General features: G+C 37.6%; 1 protein-coding gene across 4 annotated transcripts in view; it reads left to right on the forward strand.

The window, feature by feature from the left end:
- The window catches only part of shoc1 (shortage in chiasmata 1), a 45,926-nt gene that overhangs the window by 7,906 nt on the left and 19,918 nt on the right, over window positions 1-18,102 (forward strand). For all 4 annotated transcript variants that reach the window (XM_088630273.1, XM_088630271.1, XM_088630272.1 and 1 more), the window contains 8 exons: window positions 5,252-5,405; window positions 7,920-8,016; window positions 8,581-8,725; window positions 10,148-10,264; window positions 14,630-14,759; window positions 15,774-15,868; window positions 16,656-16,898; window positions 17,365-17,394. In XM_088630273.1, the coding sequence (XP_088486399.1) occupies window positions 5,252-5,405; window positions 7,920-8,016; window positions 8,581-8,725; window positions 10,148-10,264; window positions 14,630-14,759; window positions 15,774-15,868; window positions 16,656-16,898; window positions 17,365-17,394 (1,011 nt within the window). The remainder of the gene's footprint in view (window positions 1-5,251; window positions 5,406-7,919; window positions 8,017-8,580; window positions 8,726-10,147; window positions 10,265-14,629; window positions 14,760-15,773; window positions 15,869-16,655; window positions 16,899-17,364; window positions 17,395-18,102) is intronic.

Consider the following 18,102-nt stretch of genomic DNA (forward strand, 5'->3'; position numbering starts at 1 on the left):
ATATGTATATTTTTTAAGATCTGTAACCTGTCCTGCCTCAAAGCAATGTATTTGATAATGCCAGTTTTATTCTTGTATGCTATGTTCCCTCCCCAGATTTTGACAAGTGTTTTTTTTAGATAAGGAAATATTTACATGATATGCATCTGTACTTTTGGGCCAAAATACCAAAGAGTTATTTCTTCAGGAAATATTTTAAGTGCTTGGGAACAAAAATGTTTTGCATAGCATTCGCTCTTTTTCTTCTTGTAGTTTAGAAACTACACTTATCGGATTCTACTGAATGTGTGTCATTTTGCAATGGATCATCTTAGTATTCAGCCGAAAGCCAATTTTCCTCTTGTTATGTTTCTATTTTTAATGCTGCACTGTCTCAGCTTTTCACATGGATCTTTTTTGTCCATTAGTCCTGATTGCTAGATTGCTGTCCTCAGGCTCTTGATAGACGGGGCAGCACAGTTATACACTTACAGTACTTACTTTATTGCTTCAGATGAGAAATTCGCTTAACAAGCTTCTGCTGGTCACTACAAGAGCAGCCACTGGACTTATAATGATTCCCTTCTGCCTGAATCAATGTATTGGTGGGAGTAACTGTGGCAAAATAGTTATTGATAAACATTTATTGTAGGATTGCAGTAAGATTTATGAGTGCCTCTACAATTATCCATTTATGGGCGTAAATAAGTGAAATTTCCTATGTGATAGCATGAATATATGATCTATTCATTAAACACAAGACATGTTATTAAATCCATTTTTTCATATGGTTTTCAGTAACTTGAGTTGTAAGTGAGTATGTAAATTATGGCTAACTTGGCTAAATCTCCCCCTTCTTGATGCGTGTTGGAAAAGATTTGGTACTTTCATGCTAAGAGATCAAATAATGTTTTTTTAGGTACAAATGGTATGCATTCTTTTCTTGGTCTGTTGTGCAGTTGTCTGTTCACACTTCTGATAAAGTACACATTTGTCTCCAGGAACCCATTTTATATTTGCTATTTATGATTTTCTGCTCCATGACTCTTTGATTCAAGGAACATTGAAATAAGAAACTGATAATGCATACATAATCTACTGCTTAATAATAAAAATGCCTCTGGACCTTGGAAGTTGGCACCCTTGAATCAGTTCTCTGTGACATTTAGAAAGCGTTTAATTTTGCATAATAAAACAAATCCAATAGATTTAACAACCATTGTACTGTTTACATATCTGAAAAAGTTTAAACCTTTTTCCTCTCTGCAGTCCACTGAAAGCCAAATTTAAAATTACCTTTTCTTTTTAAAATCAGCATCTCATAATAACTTTCCTTATTTAACCGAATTTTAGAATATCACTTAAATGATTAATGTAAAAAGTGAGCTTAGTCACAGCACACATCTGGTGATCTGGTGTAAGAAATTAAACTATACTGTATGTGTACAGATACTATATGTTTGCTTCACAAAAACCAAGAAATCCTTTTCTTTGGGACTGTTTGGTTTAAATGAAAATAAAGATATCATATTGTATTCCCTCAGACCTCCATCACAGCAGCTGCTGTATTTTAATTAACACCTAACAGGATCGCAACAATTTCAACAACAACTCATAGTAATAAATTGAAAAAGAGAATCCAGACAACGTCTTAAGTCTCAATGGACAGGCTGGAATATAATGAATAAAAGCAACTTAGTACACTATAAGTACTGTAGCTGAAAAGAGGGAGCTCTTTTACACGAATAGCTGTATACAGTATGTGTGTATGACAAAACTGCCACACCAAGGCTTTAAACTCTTATTTTACAGATGTTTTTTTTCTGTGCTTTTGTCATTAACTCACGGTTGTAAACAGTATGTGGGTTATGGAAACAATCTATTCTAAAAGTAGGAAGACAACATTAGGTGGCTAAATACTGTAGCAAAAATATCTTCTAGTGTACTCATACTTGTCATTCAGTTTTCACTTCAATTTTAAGAGCAACAATGGATGCTTTGTGAGAAGGGCCTTTCCCACTTGTAACCTATGGTCACTATTGTGTTTACTGTTTTCTAGTAGAAAATGGGGAGAGCAGGCTGATTGTGGCAGCTTTGATCTATACGAGGACCTGTTTTTCTTGTCTTTAGTCAGGACAGGACCGAGATAGGTGTGTTCAGCATGATAACGGGGTGTGCAATGTTTAGTCAGAACAGAGCCGGTATAGGTGTGTTCAGCATGGTAGCTACATGTTGGGCTAAGGTTTTAGAACAGCCTTCAATGCTGTGATCATTGTGCTGTTGCGTAAGGAGCAGTCAGAAATCCGTACTGCGCTCGTCTGAATATGAAGCCGTTTTCCCTTGTGTCAGTTTCTATGAAGATCCAGTGTGAGTCAGACTCCTCTTAAAGGCCCTGCCTCTCCTTTTTTTTCCCACACGGGATGGGAAGGCTGTCAGTGAAACTGCCGTGACATCATACTCTCATGTTCCTCCACACCCTGTTCTGTAAGATTTCATGGGTTGTGCATGTGGAATCTCTTGAGGTTTAATCGCCCAAAGTGATTTCAGAGATTCCAAATGCAAACATTTTAAAAGCAAAGAGAGACACGACCGCAGTGCTACAAACTGGCTGCAGTGCTAGAAACTAGACCTTTCTTTGTTATGTGTCTATCCATGTACAGTAAACTGTGTATAAGGAAATGATAAAGGTTTATTCCACGCTGAAAGGTAAAGAAAAGAATAACATTTTAGGCTTTGGAGCCCTCTTCAGGTCTGAGGGAGGGGGGAAGTAGCAGATAGGATCAGGTAGGAGTAGGTAAGAAGTGGGGGAGCAGGGGGACATGGGCATAGAGCAGGTGAGAATGAGTGTCCAAACTAAGAGAGGACAGTAGGAGAGGTATGGGAAAGACGAAATCTGCGAATGAGTAGAGAGGATTGTGAAGGAGATACACTGTGCATATGCTGTTATGCACTCACTCAGAATCTGTTATATTAAATTTTTTGGGCTGTTTTTTTTCACAAACAGACTTGATTGTTATCCATCTTACTCAGTTTATACTGTTATCATAAATAATTTGCATGGATAAACAAAACTTTGTAGGGAACTATGTATTGTAGAAAGGGTTTTGGAAGAAACTGCATAATTCCATTGCTACTTGAGCTGTCTTTTTCTCCCATACCTTGGAATTTGTGCTTAGATTATCATGTTTCCATTTTCATTTTACAGTACCTACATTCCCAGTTTCAGGGGTTAATCATGGAGCTATGCTCCGGAGGTCGCCAATCATTAAATTGATAAGGAGATTGAACTGATTTTTAGTTTTGAATCATGCCTTTAGCATCAGTGGCTAGTCAGGCTTCTCAATATGAATATTTGTCTCATTTTATTGCCTCTATATTGAGTTGTAGTGCACAATGCAGACTAAAATTGGGCGAAGTCCGTCTTGGATGGAAGCATTTTTGTGACTAATATACTGTATTACTTCTGCATTGGATTATCCACTTCATTTTAAAAACGTAGAAAACAAAATGTACAGTCTGAGTTAAACAAGATCCAAACTGTCAAACCCGGGCTGGGAGCGGCTCGCTGCCTGATGTTGCCACAGGTAACTGCAGCATTTCCACAAGAGCTCAAATTGGACCTGGGACTGAAACCCCACTGATTCAGTGCTCTGACACTGAGCTTCCTGGAATAGTGCATTACCCTGCCCGCTCTAACAGTCTCTTTGTGAGACTCCAATTCTCTGCAACGCCACTTTTCTTTCGGTTTCCAGATACCCTCCCACACCCAACACTGAAGGCTTTGTAACCTTTCCAGACTGATAGATATTAACAGCTTTTGTTCTGATCTCTAGGAATTTCCTTTGATCGTGTCATAATGTGCTTGTTGAATCTTTGTGCTGGCAACTTGACTCTGATGGTAAGGGTCAAAATAAGTGAGGTTTATATTGAGCAGGGCTGACTGTAATCAATCAGCTGACCCTGAATTATCCCTTTAATTGGGTTGATTTAACTAGAGGCAATTACTTTTTCACACAGTGCCAGTTGGTGTTGGATAACTTTGTTCATTAAATAAATTAGGGGCGGAGCAGTGGCTCTGTGCCTGTGGCTGGAAGGTTGCTGGTTCAAATCCTGCAGCTGGCAGAGTAATCCTACTCTGTTGGGCCCCTGAGCAAGGCCCTTAACCCCAACTGCTCCAGGGGTGCTGTACAATGGCTGACCCTGTGCTCTGATCCCAGACTCTCTCCCTGTCTCTGTGTCTCATGGAGAGCAAGCTGGGTTATGTAAAAAGATGAATTCCTAATGCAAGAAATTGTATAGGGCTAATAAAGTGATGTTATGTTATTAAATGAGTAAAAAGAAATAGTGTTATTTGCTCACTCAGGTTCCCTTTATCTAATATTAGATTTTGGTTGGAGACCTGAAAACATTCAGTGTCACAAATCTGCAATTATAGGGGAAATCAGGAAATACTTTTTCAACACTCTGTAAATGTAGGCTGCTTTTCACCTCTGAGGTTGCAGTGCTTCTGTATGTGATTGTCTGTTTTTATTGTTGTTGGAATCTTCAGTTCCTGTGGGGCATATCACCACAGAGAGACCAAAATACAATTTTAGTTTTGATGTCAAAAGTTCCAAGGCTAAGAGGTATTTCTCAATATTTCACTCCACATGCTCAACCTGCAGAGATGACAAAAGAGAGCTCAAGGACACTGCAGCATGTAAGAACTTACCCTAAAGAAAGCCAACGTGTGTGTGTGTGTTTTCAGACACATTGGGTATTCTAAAAATGTGTTTTTCTAATCACGTTAGATCAGTACAGTAATTGGTCACATGTACTGTATCTGTGATCAGTCTCACAGAAACTGTACGTAATTCATCAGCTATGCCGATATACAGTACATACCTCATCATTTTCTTTACCTCATCTGTCTTTCCTCCTCATTTATAGTTCTTTTTTATTAGAATGTTTAGAATACTTGCTGATGATTTTTCCCCTCCTGATCCTTGTGCATCCTGGCTCCATAATGACAGTGTTCTTCTTTATCCGCACATGCTACAGTTTAGTTCCACAGTTAACTCCTTCGCAGGCCTTGATTGTCCCTGTACTGTTTTACAGTCCTTCAGTTGTGATGAAGAATATTATATGCACTAAGTGTAATTGTTTTTGTTTTAAATTGGGGAATTTTCATTTGGCAGATACACGCAACAGCTCAATCCTTATAAAGTCAAACCTACATTTCTACTCTTTCTACGTTTAACATGTCATCTGTGCTGTGTGTTTCTTGTTTCAGATCTCTTTGTGCAGGAGGATGTGGTGTTTACTGACTGCTTGGCAGAATTCCGCAGACAAATTCCAAAGCTGTTTAGCAGGCTGAGGATTCTATCTGTTCAAGACCCTCTGTTGAATGTTACAGGAGACGTCTTTAGGGAGGACATGTTTTTCAGGTACTGATCAGGGAAACTTTCCAATTAATTACCTACAAAGCATTAAGCTTTGATTACACAGCTTAATAGATCTTTGCTGATTACAAAAGCAGAATACATCAGGAAGCATTGCTGGTCAAATTCCTATGTTTTGACGTCAAAGAAGTATGTAATGGCTAATTAATGTCTCTTGCTGCACTTCAGTTTCAAAACCACTGGGGTTTCCATAACCTTTTGAAATTAAATAGAATGTATGCCGTGTCCTGAAAGGAAACTCGTTTTGTTGGATGCACATATATAGAGAAATAGCAGTGGAATAGTTTTGTTTTTCACTAGATTCAGGGTTAAATGAAAAATATTTGTATGTAAAAAACAAACATCTCCAATGTACCAAATACTTGGTGAATTTGTATATGTAAACTACTGCTTTTTCAAGTAAATTATTGCTGATAAGTTAATTATTGACTTTTTACGATGTATTATATGCATATTAATTAAAAAGTATATACAAATATATATATATGCAAAATTAATTATAATTGTATAATACTATAGACCTACAGGAATATCAGCAGCAGAAACTATAATGGCAGTCATGATTAATGACAGTAACAGTATTTTTCCCAATTTGTCAAACTATTGCCAAGAGTATACTGTAGATTTTGTCTTTTCAAACAATCAAATGAGGAAATCAGAAATGACAGAACAATAGGGAACCGTAAGAAAAAAGTATCATAACTTTTTTGAATGTTTTGAAGTATATTCTGAAACTGCGCAGGTTTAGTCCAAAGCAAAAGTTGACCATATATGGAAACAGACAGTTCATAAAAAAGTAAAATAGGATAGGATAGATATTAAATCAGTAGAAAATGGATGGCAACAGATTTAACAGATTATACTGTTATCCCAAGAGTATATCAGAAACTAAACATACAGTAGGTATCCCAAAAGTTCAAATCAATCAGGACAGATATAAGGAAAAAGAGAGCACTTTGTAAAATGATTAAAAAACCACAGGTTCCACTTAGGAATAAGAGCACAAGAACTGCAAGCACAGGCAAAAAATATATTAGAGACCAAGAGAGAAATTGTAAGGAATACTGGAATGGAGGCTTAAATAAATAATAAAAAATATTTCAGTACTGCAACAGAAAAGGAACCTTCAAGGATGAAGTAAAACATATCCGGGACAAAAATAGGACAGTTCTACACAATGAAAGGGAAATGGTTGATGTACTAAATGAGTATTTCACTCAGGTATTCACTAAGGAAGAAGGCAGGGGAAGTTCTGTCTGAGATCATATCAGCATAGAAGAGGGGGGAGTGTTTAGGTTACTAGAAGCACACAACATTAATACATCCCAAGGGCCTGATGGTATCTTACCAGTAATATTCAAGGAAATGATAAATGTTATTCAGAAGCCATTGACACAACATTTCCAGCAGTTGAGTTAAGACGGGTAGGACACAGGGACTGAAGAACCGCTAATGTAGTAAGAAATCTGAACAAAGTAAACATGACGAGTAAACATAACCAATAAGTCTATTACATGAAAGGATATGGAAGTAACTAATGTAGAGGATCACCTACATGGAAATTACTGTATATACAAAGAAATAGCACAAATTTAGAAAAGGTAGGTCTTGCCTAATTAGCTTGACTTTTTCACAAGTAACAACATTAATGATACAGTAGAGATACACTAAAGGCATCGATGTGGTGGATATACATTTTCAGAAGGCTTTTGATAAAGTTTCTTTTGTATATTGTATTTATTATATAATTTATGTTTTTACTACCTGCATGCAGCCATATCACCCTGCAGCTCTCAACTGGCTACCTGCTGAAGCTCAGCAGGGTTGAGCCTGGTCAGTTCCCGGGTGGGACCTCCTATGGTTACTGTGGGAAGTGGTGTTAGTGGGACCAGCGGGGGGCGCCCACCCTGCGGTCTGTGTGGGTCCTAATGCCCTGGTATTGTAAGAGTAGGGAGTTATCCCGGTGTCCAGGCCAAATTTCCCCCCTCGGCCTTTACCATGGCCTCCAAATTGTCCCCATGTATGATTGGCTTGCACTGGCCCTGCGATGGACTAGCGCCCTGTCCAGGGTGTACCCTGCCTTGCGCTCGTTGCTGGTTCCAGCTTCCCGCGACACCGTATGGTATAAAGCGGTTTGGCAAATGACGTGACATGACTACCTGCATGCAAAACCCTGCACTTGGCTGCATTAAATGTCACCTGTCAAGGGTTTTCCCTATTGGGAATTTTATCTAAAAATGATGCTAAATACAGCTAAACAAGATAGCATTAAACTGCATGAAAATTAAGCATGCATAGCCTGCTAGAGTCACAGCATACATTAGTAAGGTTGGCTGTTAAACAGAATATTGTGGCTCGTGGACTCTCATGTTGCTGGTTTTACACACTTCCTTTCACTGGAGGTTAAGTGGTACTTAGCTCAGATCTCAAGACAGGAGCCCTTTCTTGGGTTTCATCTTGTGCTATAATGATTTTATTAACATGCTCTGATCTTCACAGATACCATGTGCCTTTGGATGAGATAGTGATTGCAGATGCAGGGGGATCTGATCTACAGAATGAGGATTTCAGCAAAGTTACAGTGCTCAGTGTGGAGGTATTCTTAAAAACTACAAATGTTGTTTTAGTATCCATTGTAGTTCGTGAAAATTATTGTAGCAAAATTTGTGTATTGTGGTGTTGTGTGTGCTTAACAGCACTGTTTTAAGTGTTCTGTACAATCTGATAATTTGTTTTCAGAATATATAAAAACCAAATTGACAAAACGACACCATCTTAAAATTAATATTTTATAAGACTTGTGAAATAAAGAGTATAATGCACATTTCTTTTGGGATTCCCGTGCACCGCAATCAGATTTTCCTTTAGGTTTTACTATTTTTTTGTGAATCTCTGTAACATGGAGACCAGATAAATGACTCATCCTGTATTTGTACGTTGGCTGAGGATTTAGTAAGAAGACACAAGTACTGAAATAAAAACTAAATTCTAGGTCTAGCACTTTATACCACTAAAGACCCCCACAAAAGAGATTATCTTGTGGATATCTACTCATATTTTTGGTAGCACTGATAAAAGGAAAGGAACATTTCACACAGGAGACAAACGTTCAGGGTAGATATGCAGTAGTACTAATTGATGTAATGTTTTTTTTTCTCAGTCTCTGATGTTGCCCTTTGAATTGGACTATAAAACTCTTCAGCAGAAAAGCAGTGCCCTGCCCATCAGGGAGCTTTGTGATTCATTAAGAATTTCTCCTGAGTCTTTAGTGGATGAAATGACGTGTCTAGAAACACTCACGCCAGGTGGGTATCCAGTTGCACATTGTTAATCCTGTTTAATAATTAATTAATAAAACTGTATGTTAATACAGTTAAATTAAAATGTGTAGAAACATATTTATAGACATGTTTTTGATTTTCTTTTTACACATATTTTGGTTTATTGACCACATCATGTGTTCTGGAATATGTACAAAAAAGCTTGATATATGCAGTGGTAAGTATTTCCTAATTTGCTTTCTGTGACTGACCAGATTTATCAATACATTAATTCCTGGGCTGTATTGGGAGCAACCCCTTGTAGTTCACAAACATTTTTTTCTGTCTTAGCGTTAAAAAAACCTGTTGTAAGCCTTACTACCTTCTTCCATAAAGAGATGGCTGATCTTGTCCACAACATGTATAAATGTGTTAAAACATTAAGGACAGAAGTACAAGGTATTAACCACACTGTAAAGCCAGCATTAATGTGTGAATTTAAGATAAGGTGGGCTGAGTTGTGCTGTGCAAATCTGGGCATTTGTTTAATTATTGTAGTATCTCTGTGTCTGCAAATATTCCATTAGTGATTAACATTAACACTTGGGACTATCTAAATGTTTGTTCTGCTGCTAAGGCTAAGTAGACCTTTAGGAATAGTCTTGCTTGATGCCCATGTACGGTCTTTCGGGTATCATAAACCTTAGCAGTCACTGAATTTACCATTCATCCATTTTCTAGTCACTTTATCCAGTACAGAGTTGCAAGGGAAGCTGGAGCCTAACCCAGCAAGCATCAGGCACAAGGTGGGATACTCTCTGGATAGGATGCCAGTCCTTCACTGTGCACAAACAGACACAGACACTCCCTCGTTCACACCAGCAGCCAGGGGAAACCCACTCAAACTGGGGGAGAACATGCAAACTCCATGCAGACAGCACCCCAGGTCCAGAACTGATCCCAGGGCCCCAGTGCTGCAAGGCAGCAATGCTAACCGTTTAAAACGAAAGACACTAAGAACCAGAATGCAGTTGAAACACTAGGCTGAGCTGTGCTGTGAAGGTAAAACTGGTTGCCAGATAATATGGCAGCTTGTTTATTTATGAGGACATGAGAAAAAAAATAATTTCATTTTTTATTCATATGGAAATTTTAAATACTGATTCGCTACTGTTGAGTGAAATATTGAAGAAAAATTGTAGAACTTGGAATGGAGGATACTGGGGATTGCTCACCTGAATGACAATTGATTCATTTGTTCAGTACAAATGAATCAATGAATCTTCAGTTCTCAGCCCCTTTCTGAAAAAATAGAGAAACTTTTGCCCCAGAGTGAAAAAAAAATGTAGAAAATCACTCTTCTTAAGAGTGCTAATGATGTATTCACAGATTCACTGATTGACACTCGGATCCTAATATTGTACATTTTATGACATTCCTTCCTTTATTTGTTTATATTTTTATTAGATGTAAGTGCTGAATTCAGAAGTGCCTTAGAGGTATCGGAGTATGACGGATCCAGTGGGGCTGACTCTGTGGTTTTCATGGAAAGTACTATGAGCACGCTGGGCGACACCACACCAGGTATGGGATCTATTCTCTCAGCTTCAGATAACGCCTTGTTTTGTTTAGAGTTGAAAATTACTAAACATTTTAAGTATACATTTGGTTAAGAAAACAGTCATTTGTCATAGAACTGTTGTTCAAAGTGGTTCTCTCAAGGCAGGCAAATGATCCTGCCATGTGCAAATCTTCAGCAGCATATAAATTAACCCTCTTCACTGAGCGTTCATGAAAACAAGTTTGAAGTCAGTTGGTAGTTCCGTACCGCCACCAGAAAAATAATTACAGATGCATGAAATTAAAGCATATGACGGTGCACAAATATCTCAATCTCAATCTTAATATCTGTGCAAATGCGCAGATCGTGTCATGATCCTGTAGATCAGATATTTCAACAGCGTAAATGCATAGGCATGTCTTTCCACAGTCTGTCGATAAGGCTTCTCGGAACAGCGTAAAGTTTCTACCCAGTGGTCAGTGTTTTGTTGACATGGTGATCATTCTTGTTTTCTTCGCAGCGTTGGCACGAAAGCCAGCCAGATTAACCACACACCTCCTTTGTTTGAAAGAAAACAAAATGTTTCGTGATATTTTCTGATCTGAGATGTTTGTACTCAGATCAATCACTTTTTTCACTTTTTTCTGTGTAAGTAGGATCTCTGCACAATTTAGAGCATGACCACAGTATCCTGTAAAAACAGTGGAAAAAGGGCAAAGACAAAAAAAAACAGGTGATATTCCCATCTGTCATTCACTAGTACTTCAGCAGTTTTGCTAACTTCCTCTGATACAGACCATGCAGAGTTGTGGAACTATGATGCTCCAAAGAAAAACAAGTATGAAAGTTTTGTCTTTATGGTAACATATTGTAATATTTTCAGGTATATACAGTATATTATAATATTGTAAGATGACCAAACTTCATTAAACTAAGAGTAGCTTTGGAACTTTGTACAAACTATGAAATACTTGCCCCCAGATGTCTAGATCAGGAATAATTATATGATTTTTGGGGTAACAACAATACCCAACATGCTTCCACAGCTTAACCCAACCCTTCCCTTTGATTAGAATGCAAAGGAACTAGTTTATTCTATGCTAAAAGGAAAATAAATGAGACACATTTGGCTGTGGAGCCTTCTCCAGATGTCAGCTGTCCAGTTCTAAACAAATTTTCCCAATCAAAAGCTTACTTCTGTCATGTACAACAACAGAGTGTTCTAACAGAATAACCTCAAGCAGCCAAACATTATAGACTCTTCACAGCAGGATGTGGTTCAACCTTTATCTGCACATATTCAGGGCCTGCTAGTGGGTTTTTTTGGTGTTTCAAAACTACGTTTTGCTCTCAGTCAACAAGAGAATGCATGGTAGACTAAGGAATACAGAAGTGAGAACCATTGCAACCATAACAGGATTAAAAATTGTATACACCAGATGTAGGGCAGTAAAGAATAAAAATGACACAAAATTAAAAGTTACAGTATACAGTTAAGATGAAAATGTGTATATAATCACTAAACATCTTTCAATATCTAAAGACCAGCCTTTTAAATTTAATGATTTTTCATACTAAATCATAATACGGTATTTGGGAAGTAGATTCTTCTTTCAGGTTTACTAGCAGCTTTGATTTCTACCAGTGCTGTGGTTTATGATATAGATTATTGAAGATGGCCACCTACTGGTGAACCCTGGAAATCATATCTGTGGCAGCAGCAGGTTCAAGTGCAGTGTTGACATGCAGGTTCCAGTAACATAAACTCTAAATAGAAAACAGCAAACACTGATCTTCAGCGTGAAAATGTCATTATAAAGGCAAACAGAATAACGGTTCAGTGTATAGCTTTGCATCGGTAAGAGCTCAATTACATTATTGTGTGCAGTTTCGGTCACCATGCAACACGAAATTGCTGCTCTGGAACTGGTCCAAAGGAAAACACCTATTTACATTCCCATGCTTAAAAGAATGCCCCACAAAGACAGGAAGAAAGAACTGAATTTTTTAAGTGCTGAACAGAGAGGAAAATGTGGGGATCTGATGAAATATTCAGAATACTCAAAGCCATTGGCAGAGTGAATGAAGTGAAATTATTCGGGATCAGCTGTGAAACACGAAGCAGAAGACACAAGTGCAAACTACATTCTATACTTAGAACAGGAGACACACTTTAAAGCAAAGGGAACAAACTACCCAGCCATGTTATTGAGGCTGATGCTCTGGTGTCTTGTATTTCAAGGAAACAGGTGGATGAGTTTCTCAGATTAATTAGCTGCTAGGAACCAAAGAAGCTATTTGGGCCCAATGGCCTCTTCTTGTTTGTAACGTTTCTCGTGTTCATATGTATTGAACTATGAGCAGAGTGGCCCTTGTCCTTCTACCCCCTACATACTCTGTTCCGCACACACAGCATCTGTGACTGTACAGACAGCAGACATGGATGCATGCAGCATCTTAAACTCAAGTTTTGAAGAACTAAATATATATATAAAATATTCTATATGAAATAAGCACATGTGAATTAAATGGTTGAAAGCGGACAGTTACAACTGCAAATGAAGGTGAAAACTACCGCTTACCAGAACAAAAAAAGAAACGAGGAACTGCATTTTTTATCTCATGATCCTGTTACACTGATGCCTTTTGTTCTAAACGGGAAATTCTAAGAATATTGAAAATGAGAAGATATGAGGATTTATGTTTAAGTAAATATAGGTCCAGTTTTGTTGCTGTGATTTCTGTTAGAACTGTATTTGTTCATGTATATTCAATTTAAAGTGAAGGAAATGCACTTTCTCTTAAGAACTGGGTGAAACTCCAGTAAATAGTCTGGAGTCGTGTTTGTGTGTAAAAGCAATTTAACAACCCATCTCTCCTTGGTGAATTTGATGTGCGTACTGTATATGTGCAGATCTTCATGTGAAATACTGTATATTAGGAATGGGACAGATCTAGCAAAATATAAATAAAACTTAGTAGCACAGGGCGGCAAGTTGGTGCAATGGTTTAGGATTGGTGCCTCATAGTGCAGAGGCATTGCATTCGATTCTGGAACTGGGTTGCTCTCTGTGTAGAGTTTGTATGTTCTCCCTGTGTTTGCATGGGTTCCTCCCACAATCCAAATAATATTTGTAGACATATTTATCAGATGCTTCTGGGAAAATTGTCCCTAGATGTGAGTGTGTGTGTCTTTGTGTCTGTGTCTGCCCTGCGATGGTTAGCACAGTGTTTTCCAGGTACACAGACTTAGTAATGCAGTTCCTCATTGTTGTCTGCAACCCGCTCTGCAGGACTGAGCTTGTAAAATAACTGGTTATTTACATTCTCTTCTTGATGTGAGTTTGTTTCTGAAAACCAGAACTACAGGCTTGGTCAGGACAATCATGGATAAGTGCCTAACAAATTCAATAGATAACATATACCACACACTCACCTGCTAATCATTCCAATCAAGCTACCAAAACAAAACAGATTTTAGTCTTTTAAGTAATCAAAATTGCAGATACTGGTTAATTATAAGATGCCACATAATAATGAGGAAAACTCCTCATTAAACTCTAAAACTCCTGTCTGTTCCACAGCATTCTGCAGTTACAAAACCAACAATGTGTAAAGAACAAAAAAAAAAGAATCGATGTGTTACTCAGTGCAGAAAACACGATAAAGAATACATCAAGGTTTCTTTTGACTGAGTTATTTTCTGTTCGGATATCTCGTTTAGTAAATGTGTATCCGGTATTAATTTATTCCTTGTAAATATTTATTCTGTTCACCTTGTTCAATTTGTATGCTGTGATTTTTTTGGGCAACTGTACAGTATAACATTTGATACACTACTAAGGTAAGGGGTATCACAGCATTATGGGCCAATAACCAGTGCTGGTATAACCATATATCATATAATCTTATAACCATTTAATTACACAATCCTCTGATCATTCTTACTGAAGAAACACTGTCCTGTTCATTAGGTATCCTGAGGACTTGACCCATATTTGAGCTTTAAGTTATGTAGGTTATTATTGCCGATTCAAAGGGGTTAGCAAAGGCAAATGTATTTCGAATAAAATATTGCAATTCTTTCCCGCTTGCTATTTGTTTTGTAGGAAGTGAGAAACTGAGAGTTTGTGTTTTAAGGATTTCTTCATTTTGAAGCGAAACAAGTCTTTGGTAAGAAGGGGAATCTTACAGGACCTTAATGTGTGTACAATGTGTGTTTTATAATGACGAACTGCTTCTCGTTGTCAGGCGATCTTTTGCTATTCGTTAGTGGTTGATATATTGATCGGTTCATTGAAGGGGCTTGAATGTCATCTTAAGGTTCCAGTCTGATGTTGTTAAAACTGTAACAGGTGAGTGTCGCCGACAATGCGCTGTCTTTTCAGTGCGCTCCAGGCTGTACACACAGATGGAAACAGACCCTCCTCTTTCACCCGTGTGCCAGACCCCCCAGCCTGCAGCCCGAGGGTCCTGCAGGGAGCTCACAGCAGAGCAGCTGTCCCCAATCTATAGACAGTAAGGAGTGCTCCCACTTAGCTCTCAGTAATAGGGTAGGAGCAGCCTGTATACTGTATGAGCCACCCATAACCAGCTAGCACCATTCATTAGTTTACTTTTGCAGTCATTCCCTTCCAAATTTCCAAGCTTCCTCTTGGAAAAAAACACCCCTCTTTTTTGTGATTTTCTTGATGTTTTTCCTTGTGTGTTGTTGTCATTCACTGCTGCAAAAAAAAGAAACATCTTATATCTGTGAAGCAAGGTCATAGTGTTCAATGGATTTAATTTTGTTTACTCAAAAAAGTCAACAGTAAAAACTCAAAAATCAGCATTATAGTATCATCTTTGATATCCAGCACCCTTCAAAAGTATCGGGACAGCACCATCAAAACTGTTGGTTTTGCCTCACGGTCAAACAGTTTATATATGTGATGATATTATTGTGAAACATATGATACGTGCTTGTTTTTATTAATTGCATGCATGCATTTTACCATATTAGAACACTGGGAGTTTAACTCTGTGAACTCACATGATCATATGTATTAGGGCCACATTCACCTTCAGTACGTTCCATAGTGTAAAAGTCTGTGTTTGGTTGTACTGTATTTTCCTTTTTGGCAATAACTGCCTGAAGCCAAAATGAGCTCTATAAACTCTTTGTGTAATCACTTCAGAAGCTTTTCCACACCTCTTTAGTTGCTTGCTCATTCCTGAGGTGTTGTAAACTCAGTTTTTTCTTCAGGCTGTAAAATACGTACTCAATCGGTATGCTGCAATTTTTAACTTTTTTTCTGAGGACCTCCTTGATTGCATTGGCCAAGTCTTTGCCTGCTGCATTTTCTCCTATAGTAGCAGACACAATGTTCCTGCAAGCTTTGGGATGTACTCTACTGTGCTGCAGCCATGAGTAGTTATACCATCGATAAAGGTGCAGAGACAGCACAGTCGGAGAGAACTGCACAGGAAGAGTTATTTCATTTGAGATGTGTTTGTGGTGTAAGAAAAGGCTTGTGTTGTGTTGTGTTTCAGTCACCTGATTTCGGACAGTGACCGAGAGGGTATAGAAGGAGTGCTGTGGCAGGCAGAGAAACATATCTCTTCTCTCATAGGGCTCCTTCTGGCAGGTAATCAGACATCAGCAAGACTGAGATGCAGATAGAGGCCACTGAGCTCAGAGCTTTAACTGTCAAAGAGTATCTCGGTATCTCGGCAAATGTTCCTGTGATGGCAAGTGCAGGCAGACCAATACTACTTTAGAGTGATTTTCTCATATTCCACCTTCATGTTTAAAACATAAGATATCATTAAACACAAGAGAAATCTTATACTCATAAGAGATTCCTTGTACGTCGTAACTTTTTTTTTCACAATTTTGTCTGCTAGTAACTCAGAATGAGAAAATGGGTGTGTGACTTAATGTGAATAAAAAAGTTATCTGTGCATTTTTAAGTTAATGTATAATCAAGGCTGTGGTTTTCTACCTGTACAGGCTGATATTGATCAAACTAAATGCTGTAATAAGAGAGACTCAAACACCATTAGCTTTTGTGAGTGCTGTCATTGTTCCCATAATATAATTTAGAAATTATATGTTAGACACTATTGATAGATTTGATTGATAGGATTAGCCTCCCCTCAAAAGTTGTCAAGTTAGTTATTTATGTTCATCCTTCACAGAAACTTCTGTACAGCTAGTGATGAAGCTTGAGTAGTTTTTTACTAAAATGTGGCATCTTAAATCATGTCTTTGAGCTCTGTGTCCAACCTCATTCATATGTAATATATATCGCACAGATGTGATGTCTCTCAGGCATTTCAGTTCAATTGTACAGTTAAACATCTAGTGACATTCACTGCTTTGCATGAGTACATGTAACATGCTATATTTTAGAGCACGTTTCATGTTTCAAGAACCACAGACTCCTGAGCCAGAACTACAGTACCGGATTGCTGCAGAAACCTTAGGGCTAATAGCAGCTGAGACAGACTGCTCCATTAATGAGGAACTAAGAAGAGATGATCATAAACAACTCACTTTGAATGTGGGCCAGTCAAGATTTGTGGAGAATCTGGGCACCACTTCATATGATACAACAGAGAAGACAACATCAACAAGCGAAGATTTCTCCTTATTATCCATGATAGAAATAGACAGTAAGTCAAAACCTAGACTAGAGATTTGACTTCAGTTTGTGTTGTCTGTGTAGCTGCAAAATGCAACTCTTCATTAATTAGACCTGTGCTGCTAATGTTTACACCAGATTTCACAGGAAAAACAGAATTGTAAACTGTTACAAAACTGATTTTCTTTCTTTCTGAATGATAGAACTTGTGCATATATTGTACTTGATAAATGTTACTATTTTGTTTGTAGATATTATTTAACTTTTTAACCCAATGAGATTCTCATACTGTAGATATTTTTCTGTTTTAATTCTTAACATGGCCTGTGTTTGTCTCATAATAACTGTGATATTAATTTGTCAAACCTGTATCATAATCGTATACTGTAAGTTACACTATCAGTATATATAAGTTATTAGCAACATCTTCCTTTTAATTGAACTTTTATTATTTTTAACAACTTTACTTAACAATTTGTGTATTTGTTTTTTGTTAGATATTTTAAAGGACTGTAGCAATGAGACAGGTGAGGATTGCATGTTTCTTAGTGTTGTATTATATTATATAATATTATTTGTATTATATACTCAATATATACTTATATACTTCAATATAGGCCTGTTTTTGACAATACGGATGTTTTTAAGTAATACCTAATACACTTAGGTGCTTTGTTGCAAATCCGCTGCATAATTTGGGATGGTTTCTGTTATGTATAAGCCCTCTTTGTGGAGTCACTGGTATTTTATTGACCTTTGGATTATTGACTTATTATTCTCCGATCTCACCCACTGTGCGCTGTCTTTCAAAGTCATCATTGGTCTCATTGTCTAATTTCTTTAACTAGTTTCCTCAGTTTGGAGTGGCATTCTGATCTAAGCAGTATTTGGGTGCTTTCCACTTCTTAATGATCAACCTCATCATGCTCAAAGAGATACTAGGGGTCTTTGAAATGCATTTCTACCCTTTTCCTGATCTGTGCTTTTATATAACTTTTCCCCTAAGTTCTTTTGACAGCTCTCAGTCTTTATGGTTGAAGTATGGAGTGAACCACTGCACACTGGGGTCACTCAGTTAATTGTGTGGCTTGTTAGAAAACATTTGGTGCAACTAGAGAAATCGACAGTAGGTTTGTTACAACAAAAGTTATGACTTTTGCAGGCATGACCTTTTCCTTTTTATTTATATTATCTGTATACTTCTTTCTTTTTTGTTTTGAATGTGTGGAGTAGGT

Source organism: Lepisosteus platostomus, chromosome 4 (genome assembly GCF_059453375.1).
Source record: "Lepisosteus platostomus isolate fLepPlt1 chromosome 4, fLepPlt1.hap1, whole genome shotgun sequence".
Taxonomy (NCBI): Eukaryota; Metazoa; Chordata; class Actinopteri; order Semionotiformes; family Lepisosteidae; genus Lepisosteus; species Lepisosteus platostomus.